Genomic DNA, 13,114 nt, shown 5'->3' on the forward strand with positions numbered 1-13,114 from the left:
GTCTTCAATTATCTCTATATAATCGTTCCCCTATTATTAACCCCAACAATAATTAAAAGTAAAATAAAAAACACAAAATAACAACTTGAGAGTTACTTTACATGCTTCTCATCAATATGTAAATAAGTACAAATCAAACTAAGGAGGTGGACTTGATTAATCTGTTCAAGTCTTAATTGATAAATTATTTTAAATTTGTGTTTGAGAAGGAATACTCACAATATACATTCAAACGTGTAAATTCTAGCTCTTGAATGCAGATTTTTTTTCTCCTGAATGCTCGCTTTTGTATCTTGAATGAGCACTGTCGAAAGAAAGATTCAATATGATTTTTCCTCCAAACCAATTATCTATAAAATTACCAAATTATTGCATTGAATATGTTTTCAAGGTCATCATGATTTAAAAAAAAAATCTTTTTAAAAAATGTAATCAATTTTTTTAAAAATGTATGCATTAAAAGGGAATAATTATTTTATCAGGTTTTATCAAATTGATTTTTTTTTTTAAATCAAAATTCAAATCTTAAAAATCTGTTTAGTAAGAACTTTTAATTTTCTTTTTATCTTCCTTCCTTTGTTTTTATAATTTTAAAATAATGCAATCCAAGACATGATAAAGATTTACCTCATTTAATGAAATTTAAGATTTTATATTGCAACTTCTATTTTCATAATTTTATAATAATTTTATTAAATTCATTTCTTCATAATTCATCACATATTAGAGCTTACAATAAATTTTCAAAAATTCAAGAAATTATTAGTAGATTTCACCTCATTTATTATTATTAAAACTATACAAGTGGACCCACCCAACACCTACCCCCATTCCTTTGAACCCGCTTTGCCATTTGCTCCTATAGTACCTATTGAATCTCCTTGCAAAACGAATAATCAAAATTGTATTTGGACAATATGATTGATACTTGAGTTTAAATTAAAGTTTCGGATATTGTAGGTGTTTAAATTATGGAAAAAGTGTTTGTCATTTTAAATGACATAAAGTTATGTCATTTTAAGAGAGAGACAGACACAGAAATTTTTTTTATTTAAATTTTAAATTAAAAAAATCACTCACTTTCTCTCTCCCATGATTTCTATTTTTCTGTGTCTATCTCTCTACTAAAATGACATAACTTATGTCATTTAAAATGACAAACACCAAACCCTTAAATTATATATATATATATATATATATATATATATATATATATATATATAAAAGTGTGCGGTCGTGTGTGGTGCTATGTGAGGAGAAAAAAAAAGGAAAAAAAAAATAGGCTCGAAACATTTTAATGCATGTATCTTGTAGCATGTAATGTATATATATATATATATATAAAATTAATGGATTAATGATTTAGCTAATTAGATGTTTGGTACCTGAAGCAATCAATCCGCCGTGTTGGGACAACGGACCGACAACCTCAGTGTTGATTGATTGCATCCTAAAAAATAAAATTACACGACTAATCAAGTCATGACTTTCCAGTGTAGCGTAGGGGGATCGATCACAACCTAACAGTCTTTCGATATATACATGCCATTCAAAATGAACTCTGCGCATCACTATAAAATAAACCGCATTCTATTCAATTTTATACATCATATATATCTAAGCTTGTTAATTACTTTCACCAAAATGAGCTGCGATTCCGATGTGGTTCATGTGTTCCTCGTATCATTCCCCGGCCAAGGCCATGTGAACCCTCTTCTGAGGCTTGGGAAGCGCCTGGCCTCAAAAGGTTTGCTTGTCACCTTTTGCACACCCGAAAGCTGGGCCAAACACATGAGAAAGGCAAGCCACATCTCCGACGAGCCAGCCCCGATCGGCGACGGGTTCATGAGGTTCGAATCGTTCGAAGATGGGTGGGATGAGGATGAGCCGAGGCGTAATGACTTGGATGAATATCTGCCTCAACTGGAGTTAGTTGGAAAGGAAGTCCTCCCTCTCATGATCAACAAGCATGCCCAACAAGGCCGACCCGTCTCGTGTCTCATCAACAACCCTTTCATTCCTTGGGTTTCCGACGTGGCAGAAGCCCTCGGCCTCCCTTTCGCCATGCTTTGGGTTCAATCCTGTGCTTGCCTCTCTGCATACTATCATTACTACCACAAATTAGTCCCTTTCCCATCCCAAGCTGACCCCGAAATCGATGTTCATCTCCCTTGTATGCCTCCTTTGAGATACGATGAAATCCCGAGCTTCTTGTATCCAACCACTCCCTGCCCCTTCTTGAGAAGGGCAATCATAGCACAGTTCAGCAACTTGGATAAATCTTTTTGTATTTTGATGGACGCATTTCATGAGCTGGAGCAAGACAACGTTGACTACATGTCCAAGATTTGCCCTATTATTAAGACGGTGGGGCCCTTGTTCAAGGCACCGAACACAAACACTTTACGTGGTGATTTCTTGATGGCTGATGACTGCATCGATTGGCTTAACTCAAAGCCAACCTCTTCCGTTGTGTATATATCATTTGGCAGCGTGGTGTACTTGAAACAGGACCAAGTTGATGAGATCGCTCATGGCCTTCTTGAATCAGGAGTTTCGTTCCTGTGGGTCATGAAGCCGCCGAATAAATATTCTGGGCATGACCCACTCGTGCTTCCTGATGGGTTCATGGAGAAAGCTGGGAACAAAGGAAAAGTGGTGAAATGGAGTCCTCAGGAGCAGGTTCTGGGTCACCCCTCTGTGGTTTGCTTTGTGACACACTGTGGGTGGAACTCTTCTATGGAGGCAATCACCTCTGGAATGCCGCTTGTTGCCTTCCCACAGTGGGGAGACCAAGTCACCAACGCCAAGTACTTGGTGGATGTGTTCGGAGTGGGTGTTAGAATGTGCAGGGGTGAAGCTGCAAATGAATTGATCACCAGGGATAAGGTTAAGCGCTGTTTGTTGGAGGCAATCGCTGGCCCCAAAGCGGAGGAGATGAAACAGAATATGCTCAGGTTGAAGGCGGCAGCAGAAGCGGCGGTGGCCGAAGGTGGTTCTTCTGACCGGAATATCCAAGCATTTGTGGATGAAGTAAGCAAGAGAAGCATAGAAATTAAGAACAAGCATGCCGTTGCCGTTGCTGTTGCTGTTGCTGCTTCTGTCAACAAGCCACTGGAATATTAATTAAACATTTAACGGATCTTTTAAATTTGTAATTTAAATTTATAATATAAAACTTTAGCCATCCTGTACTTCTTTTTTTAAATTTGTTATATATTTATAAATTTTTCTTTAAATTTTATTTTTACAATTTGTAATAATAAATATGGAGGAAGTTATACTTACTACATTTTTTTCTCACTAATTCTTACTATCAGATCTTAACTGTTGATTTCCGTCAATCTAACAGTTATAACTTATTGGATCACACTTATTAATTAATTATTAATTCTCAATAAATTATAACCGTTAGATTGATGGAAACCAACGGTTAAAATTTAGTAGTAAGAAAAAAGATAGTAAATATAACATTTCTCAATAAATATATATATTTAAATAAGTCTATGCAAAACAACTTTCTTAATTAGTTGAGTCCTGAGACATTCAATATATACGAAAACATATTTTAAATCCTACAATAATGTACACTTTGTAACTTTCCCATTCCTTTTTTCCTATATGTGTGGGTTTAATTCTTGTTAGCTTTCCAAAGACTCACTCATGTAATATGATTTTCTCTTGAAAAAAATAAATACTTGAATAATATTAATGTAATCATTTTAATTTACATATATTTCATTGGAAATATATTTTTATTGGGGCAGATTAATTTATATTGGTATAAAAATAAAAAAATTGTACCTAATTTTAATTGTTGATCTTATTTTTACCTAATAATTTTAATTTATTAATTATGTGAGTTATTAAAAGCAAGTACGATCAATAACTAAAATTGTGTTAAAAACTTAATTGTTTCTGTCTTTTTTATTTATTTATATTAATAAGATTAACACATGGTTCCCCAATTTTTTAATAAATATACAAAATATAATATAGTAAGTAAAGATTTTGTTTAGTATACGATGTTTTCAAGGAAAATAATTATAGTTGAGATTGGATCATAAAATTATTTTCTATGCCTGAGAAATTTAATTGGCATGTTAAAATAAATATAATGATATTTTTTATTTAAATTATGCATATATCTAAATATATTATAAGAAAATAAAAAAAAATAAAAAAAAATAATATAATTATTAAATGTAAATATGTTCTATGATATTATAAATTTGTATAAAACTTTTAACTAAATATTAACTTCAAAATATCTCAATTATATATTTTTTAAATAAAATAAAATAATTTAAATAGTCAATAAATATTTATTTGTCGATTAAAAAATTATAATTACAAAAAAAAAAAATTATAATTACAAATATTTAGTTTAAATAATTACACAATGTACAGATAAAACAAGTAATATAAATTGTATATTGCTCATCATTGTAAACATTAATTCATGTGCGATGATACCCCTTTTTCTTTTTCTTTGTTTTTGGGAGCATGCATGTATGTAATTGACAAATTATAATGCAGGCACAAGAGCAGCCGCGTTTTGCTTTCGGTATAATTCGGTTTTATTTCTCGTGTCAGGTAGGTAAGTGAAATTTTATCTTCTGCTCTTATTTTGATTTTCGTATTATGTATTTTTTTCTTTTCATTTTTAAAAACTTAAGTGGGTTTCACCATTTATTATAAGAGCAAGAGAGAAGATTTATTTTATGTGATATAAGAAAAATATTTTTTTTTTAATTTATTAATTCTAATTCGAGTTTTTATTACCCAAGTCGATTCACGTCTCGATAACTCGTCATAATTCGGGTGAAAATGAGGGGGAGTTCAGAGTTGTCGCAATCTATTTGATTTGACGTTAAACCAATCAAAACTTGGTTTGATTGAAAACTTTTAGGTCAAATGATAAAATTATATTTGAAGTAAAATTTGATTTTAACTCCTCTAAATGAGAAAGTAATATTTTATTAAGGAGATGTTATAATTATTACTATTTTTCTTACTATTTATTATTATCAAATCTTAATCGTTGATTTTCATCGATCTAACGATTATAATTTATTAGAATTAAAATTAATTAATAAGTGTGATCCAATAAATTATAACAGTTATTCTTGTAATAATTAATAAAATTAAGTTTGTGTGTATTTGCAGGAAGATTAATTTTTAATATTAATTTACTTTTAATCTAACTTCAAGATAAAGTCATATCTTATTGTTGTTTTATATATAAAATTATTTTTATTAAATACTATCAAAATAACATTCAATACTTTAAAGTATTTTAAATAAATATTTTAAACACAAATTAATCAGTCAAATAATTTATTTTTAATTAAAATCAATTCCTGTAAAATTAAGTTTATCTAATATCTAAGTTTACTAAATATGATACAAACGTTTCGTCGTTGTTGCAGCGTGGGTGAAGTTCAAGTGGCTGGTAGACTTGACTTTCCCCCCTTTTCTCATGACTAAACGTTGGGCGTTGCATCTAAAATAATACCATATGGTGCTGTAAGAATGGTTGTTAAATTTTCAGAATTTGGGATAACAATGACTGAACTGAAGTATTCACGGAACAAAATCAGGACGCGTCATCATTATTCACACTGCACTCCGCACTCTGCAGTATAAAGTTGATTGCCCATCATCACTTGTTTACGCTGTGTTGGTCTTATTTTTCACGAGCATACAAATTGATATGTATACTACGAGTGTCGAGTTCGCATTTAAGAAGTTATTCGAATTTAATTTATTACATATTTGATTAAATTTGTTTTTTATTAAAAATAATTTAACTTGACTTTAAATTTGATAATATAAATAAATCAAATTTAAGCTTTATATTAGAAAAAAATTTATTGCTTAATGTAGCCAGGAGCTTGCACCTCCAATATAGCTAGGGAAAAAAGAAAGGAAAAAAAAAAATTTGATATGGGATCCGTGGAGAGCTGTGGCCTGTGAGCATGTAGTTAATCTTAATCAATTACCTTAGCGTAGTTGGTGGGTAGAAATAATTTAGTCTATCAAGATCGATCTAAGTTAGAGCCTTTAGATTTTTTTATTTTTTTTTTAAGTTAGAAGTTACTTATAAGTTAAAGTTAAATTTTTTTTTTATTTAAAAAAGCTAAAAGCTGTTTGGTAATTACATAAAAGTTGTAGTTTAAATGCACATATTTCAAGAAATTTATTTCTCTTTCTATCTTCATAACTCTTCATTTAAAAAAAAACACATAATTTTAAAAAAACACATAATTCAAGAAAAACAGATAACAGCTTAAAAAAAAGCTTCTTCTAAGAGCTTTTAGGGTCCATTTGGATGAGCTTTTTTTTTTCTTCAAAAGCTGCTTTTTTTCAAGAAAAAAAGCACTTTTCGTTTTTAGTTCGTTTGGATGTCTGCTTTTAAAAAAAGGAGAAGTCACAAAAAAGCCAAAAACTTACTTTTCTCAGAAGCTAAAAATTTTAAATTCTCAGAAAAGCAGAAGTCAAAAGTCAAATATTTTTTTTCAAAAACTAAATATTTTTATAAAAATATAAATAGCTTTAACTTTTGTAAAAAGTACTTTTAAAATAAGAAAGTAGTAAAAGTTACTTTTTGAAAAAGCTAAACCAAACGACCTCTTAGTTTTCAGCTTTTTTTCTTCATTATAAAAAAAGAGCTTTTCATTATAAGAGTTTTTCGCAAAACCTGTTTAGCCTAACTTATACTTATAAGTAGCTTCTAACTTAAAAAGAAAAGAGGATCCAAACAGACACGTAATCTCCTAAGAGAGCATCTGGTAGAGGAGAAAAAAAAATTTATCCAAAAATCATGATTCCCGAAAATATAATGGGAATGTTAGTTTTTCGGAAATATTACAAAAAAATTATTTGGTAAGACAAAATATTTTGGGAAATATTGAGTTATTTTTTTTTTTTTTGGTAAAGAGTTAATTTTTTTTATGCTATATTTGGTTATTTTTGTCTAAAAAATTAATTCATATTTTTCTCATCATCTGTGATTTCTGAAATACCACCCTATGGATGGTATTTTTTGATGGTATTTTGGTTTAGAAAATACACACAAACAGAATTCCTAGAAAATAACTTTCTCGGAAAAAATTTCTCCAATGTACTGCCAAACATGGGATTCTAAAAAACTCACCCTCACTTTCCCAGACATCTAAAAATAATCCTCCTACCAAACACATCTCGGGACGTTTGGTAGAGGAGATATTTTTTTTACCGAAAAATAAATTTCCGGTAATATAATGAATTTTTTTCCTAGTAAGTTACGAAAAAATGTTTAGTAGGCCAATTTTTTTTCAGGAATGTTGAGTTAATTTTACTGATGCTATTTTCGGTTGATTGTAAAATATTAATAAGAATCTGAATTGAAATGACAAAATTATCCATTATTTTGAATATTGAATCTCTTGTCAGTCAACAAAAGTTCATTGTACCATGGCATTTTCGTCTCAAAATATTGTTACGCATTTTTCGGCTGGTGGGAAAAAATTAATACCATGAATGGAATGGTATTATTTTTGGGAATGTGTAGTTAAAAATAAAATGATAAGAAAAAAAAATCCTGAATTTATTTTTACTTTTACTTTTACTTATATCAAATATGGGAAAAATTTCCACCCCACTTTTTCAGTATTTCAAGAAAAAAAAAAAAAAACTTATACCACACAAGTGTGCACTAGAGGGCCGGATGCACTTTTAGTGAGTCCATGGCAAAATTTAAATAGGAGTATTGCAAACTTATCACCCACAATAAATATTTAGACTTTTATGTGAGAATTAACGGATAACTGATGATGGGTTAATTAAAGTTAAATAATGAGTGATGATAAAGCTGTAGAAATAAGTACAGGTAATGGCTCTTGAACTCTCCTCCTGCTCCTCCTGGGAGATAACTGGGTCTGTGTTCACTTATATATACGTAAGAAACTCTGTTCAAGACATAATGCAAACATTGATCTATCTCTTAACCTATTTTATTGAGAGGCCAAGTGACCTGCACAGCATGAATTGATCGGAGAAGTGAATAATAGGAAAACATACAAAATCTAATTAATTTGTTCAACTGAAACCTCTAAGAGCAGTCAGCTGATACATTTATTAACCTAATTAATACTTATTCATTATCTTGTTAATTTGTTATTCTGAAAAAACTAATAATTAATTAATCTAGTTGGTAGCATATATACTTGGCCCTGTAATCAATCCAGAGCTGAGTAACTGGCTTCAATTCCCCAGCAGCTCAGCAAATTAACTCTCACTATAAGTGGTCTTCATCTTCTTGTTTAACTCAGCAACAAGTACAAACCCATTTTTGATACTATTGCGCGCAGTAATCTAAAAAGCGAGCAGTGACATAGACTAAGGGCTCAAATATATATGATACATAATAAGAGATACTTAATATTCTTTACTAATTTCTTTTTCAAAACTGAAAACCCATTCCACTTGGGCCTCATTCGCTTACATCACCAGAAGTGAAAACGTAACTAGTTAATATTGTAAAATCATCTGATTGTTTTGTTTTAACTAATTGTATAGTACATACGTACAACCTAAGAGTTTGTGAGAGTTCTGTCAATTGATCGAGATGTTAGTGACTCTGTAAATTATTTATTAAGCAGCTGGCTCGATCGTAAGCCTTTTTCTGACTAGAAGAAAATGGAATTTACATGCCAAAGTATGGACTAGCTCGAAGATAATGATGACATTCGCATGTTATTCTTGGACAATAAAAATAGACCTTATTTGAACCTAATCATCAGCATTTTAAATTGATGTCATGTTATTCACAAAGGGCGTTTCGCCTTATTTTTGACGCCTCTATAAGCGGGGATCTAAGCGTAATTTTAGAATCATCTCATCTATATATATAGAAGAGGAGGAGTAAACGTACAATATAAAATGACCACTTCAGGCAATACCACATAAAATAATGGAATAGATTACATATGCTGTGAAGTTTAGATTTTTGCTGAAATAATAAGGTAAACAAACCATCATATATATTTTCCTTTGTAACCTTGGTCCCATCTCTGTCCCTGCCCTGTGATCTTTGTTTTCACATTGCAAGAGTAGCTTAATTCCAACATATTTTATGCGACTCCATCGATGTCCTCCACAATAAAGCTGACATTTTGCACGTTTTTCCTGCTTTGCGAGAAGACCTTACGTGTGAATTGTGTAGCAGAGTTGAGTGTTTGCGCCGACATCATGCGACATGCATGACAGAAACACCAGAGGTAGTTAAGACTGCATGTGTTGGTGACTGAGTATTCAACCCAGTGCGTTAATTTCTAGAAAAGAGGATCACTCATTTTTAGCTCTCACATTCCCACTTAAAAAAATGAGAATGAGATGTTCTTGTTGCCATATTTTTCATGCATAGATTGAGTAATAATTATAGCCAAAAATACATAATATTAAGGGATTTGCTTTTCTCCTTTTGCAAAAAAATTACCCAACTTCCTGCCGATACAAAGAAACAATGGATCCTATCATTTTATAAAAAAGAAAAAAGAAAAAAGTGAGCCACGGTTTTCTATGTTAGTGCAGTAAAACAAATTCATTTGCCTGCAGAAAAAATTTGCCCTAATATTAATTGACACAAATTGATAATGCCATTCATTTATCCAAAACCTAATATTATGGCGGGAATTACGTCAAAATAACGTCAAGCTTTTTAATATTTTCCTTAGTATGTATTTATATTTTTTTAAAATTATATCTGAATCAAACCTAAGATTTAATTTGTGCCGAGCTTTTCATCTTATCTGTCTTATCTAATCAATCTTTCCTCATTTCCAGTTCGTACTTAATCAGTGCCATAGTCATATATTGCTGGAGAGAGCAAGTATGACTATTAATACAGTTTGGGAAACTAAATTTTATTTTATTGGGTGTAAACTAGATTTTACTTTTCGTGTTGATGAAATCAGCGGTCGACGATGAACATATCTGACATGCTACTATGAATGAAGAGCCAAAGTTTTCCTTATGAAACACGGGTGTATATATTTTTCATTTTTCTTTACTTGTATCACATACAATATTTTTTGCAAAATTTTTTTGGGATAAATTTGGGAACGACTAACGAGTATATCTTCAATAGTTTGCCTTGGATACGGGGCTGGATTTACTTGCATTAAATTCAGCCTTTAGCATCTCAACACGCCCCCTCACACGAGAGTCCATTGAGCTTGAAGAATGGACAATGCAACAGGCCCAGCCTACCTGCGCTAAGAAACGCCACAAGAAAAAGTGGGGGGCGGTGAGGCTCTGATACCATATAAAGAACCTTGGATACACCATCCCAAAAAGCTAGCTCAAAGGGTGGGAGTGCCCAAGACCTTATAAACTCCACGTTAGTTACTATATATCTCAACAGGGCTATAAAAATACGATTCGAATCACGCGTGTGATTAATTAATGAAATTCCTTATAATGTTAGTTGGTTTGGTTGGTGTCTGGTGAAGTGTATGTATTTACATAGCGAGAGAGAAAGAAAAGAAAAAAAAAATCATGTTGCAACCAGGGAGGAAGGGGTTCTGAAATGAGAGAAGTTACCTCACGTTCACTCATAATAGACATACACAGAGAAAAAAGAGTTATTTTCACACTTGGCAGTTTTTGGACTCGAAAACAAAAATGCTGAGGTTGAATATTAAATAGAATCAATACTGTTTCATTAACCTTGTTGTACCATTCTCTTTTCTTTTTACATCATATTGAAGAGAAATGGTATTTTCTCACAACAGGAAAGTATACTAAAAGTAAATTACATTTGTATAATTAATGTATTGATTTCGATGAACAAATTAAAGCAAACAATTACAACACTACTTGAGAAAGTGGGAGTCACATGACTTGGACCCTTTATCCTGCTCCTTTGCTTAAGTATCAAACAGAATTGCCAAAGCAAGTCTATTATATATAACTAGAGAGAAAAAAGAACATATAATAAAGTGATCAGTTGAAGAAGACACAACTTCAATGACCGCGTCCTCTGTGGCTTGGCCCAGAATAAGCCCGGTTGATTATTGAACTTATGAAGGAAGAAGAAGAAGATTCATCTTTGAGAGGTCTCACGCCTTCAACCTTCATGGAGTATGAGACCAAGAGAAACAACATGATCACAAAAATAGCTACAATAGAATAACCCTTGTTCATTTTAATTGTTTCTCTTGTATATAGCGGTTTGGGACTCAAAGATGCTCCAAAACACAGAATACTATGGAATGGTGTGGTTTGGAGCATGGTCACGAATGTTATATATAATAATATAATATATAATGTGTTGGGAATTAAAAGATTGAATGAAGGCATGTTTTGTTTTTTGACTTTAGTTGATGTGGCTAGCGCCGGAGTTGGAGGGTTTTGAATTTAAAGTTTGAATGAGACCAAAACAATTACTTTTTAATTTTCAGTATTGAAATCAGACTCCGCAAATAGTGTGAAAGGAAAAATAAAATAAAATAAGGAAAAGCAGAAAAATGTACTTTTAAAACGTATAGAACACGGCTTATTGACTATTGAAGCATTTATCTTGTACAAGATTAAATATTAGGAATAAGTCAATTAGTCAGAAAGAATATTTCTGTGTGTATAGAAGTTTCTGGTTGTGTGCTCTGACTTTGATATATTTTATTTTACTATTAAAACCTAAGCTACCAAATTCTTTTTTCGACTTAACTCTACTAATAATTTCTTTTTTATTTTTCCGGATTCCAGTTTCTTTCCCCTACATTGTGTTGGATATTACAATTTGATTATTTTCGTCAAAGCCAAACGCAGTTATATTTATAATATGACCAATCATTGTTTCAATAGTATTTAATTTTGATTGTAAGTGGAAAGGTTTGTTATACAAACAGTACTGATCAATCATATATTAAGAAATTATTTGGAAAGTTTGATTTTTTGAGTAATTATTATTTAGTTACTTTTAATGATAATATATATGATTTGAGTGATAATGTATAATAATAATAATAAATTAAAATTAAACTCATTTGGGTGATTACATAAGCAGTATTATTCGGAAACATGTGTTTTAGGCAGAGAGGAGAGGTGTCTCCTTTTTTGGACTCAACCTATGCTAATACAAAATGCTCAATTTCCTTTTCCCATTAGAGGACTCTCATTATGGTCAAATGTCTCGCTCTCAAAGCTTTGCGCGGTTTGTTTACCCCACACATATACTATACAGCACCAACCCACACATGCTGGCGGCAGTGGTATGCAATTTATCATTTTCAGATACCATGCAGAAATTGTTTACCTTGTCCATCTTGACTTCTGAGATTTGAGGTCATTTTAGCTTTACACATTTGCCCTAAATCTTAGAAAAGGTTTGCACCAAATCTTAGAAAAGGCTACCAACCAGGCAGCTGCATCTCCCACCAAATTATAAAATACATTTGTTTATATTCCTTTACTCTCTTTTTTATATTATTAGAGTTGAAAATGATTTGAGACAACTTACAAACTACTCGTAACTCGATTTATTAATAATTCACGAGGTAATGAGTTAAACTTGAACTGAAAATCTTGCTTATTTATTAAATGATTCGAGCTTAATCTTTTATATGTTCAAGTCATTAACTTGTAGACTAGTTCAATGTCTGAGTGTATAAAATTTATATTCTAGTATATTAGTCATTATAAATATTAATTTGTAAAAATAATTTTATATAATATAATATTCAAAATAATATCTAAAAATTTAGATATAAAACAACACCATTTTGATGAAATTTGTTTAAAAAATTAAATAAAATTAACCTAATCACCTAACCAGAACCAACCTGACCATAATTAGGTTGAATTACTTTGGATTGATAATAAAATCTCAATCGAACCCAAAATAACGTTGATTAATTTTTATTTTTTTTAATTTTGTCTTAAATCAACCAAGTCCAACCTGATCACCCGTAATTGGAATAAATCTTTAGTGCTACTATTGCACCAAGATTCAGTGTATCTCACCAATGGGAGCATTACACATCATAGGAGAGAGAAAAAATTTAGCAAAAAAAAAAAAAAACTTTAGCTGACATATAATATTTTTATTGGTGGATTGTACTGAATCTTT

The 13,114-nt window shown here is 31.1% G+C and overlaps 1 protein-coding gene across 1 annotated transcript; it reads left to right on the forward strand.

Moving 5' to 3' along the window:
• The first annotated feature begins 1,644 nt into the window (after positions 1–1,644).
• LOC133299160 (gallate 1-beta-glucosyltransferase 84A24-like) lies at positions 1,645–3,126 on the forward strand. The gene has a single exon (XM_061498601.1). It carries the CDS (start codon positions 1,645–1,647, stop codon positions 3,124–3,126), a length of 1,482 nt encoding a protein of 493 aa, XP_061354585.1.
• Positions 3,127–13,114: the final 9,988 nt, after the last annotated feature.

The sequence above is a fragment of the Gastrolobium bilobum genome, unplaced genomic scaffold (assembly GCF_033153095.1).
Source record: "Gastrolobium bilobum isolate Gb01-03AN ecotype WA unplaced genomic scaffold, APGP_CSIRO_Gbil_v1 utg500, whole genome shotgun sequence".
In the NCBI taxonomy this organism is placed as follows: domain Eukaryota; kingdom Viridiplantae; phylum Streptophyta; class Magnoliopsida; order Fabales; family Fabaceae; genus Gastrolobium; species Gastrolobium bilobum.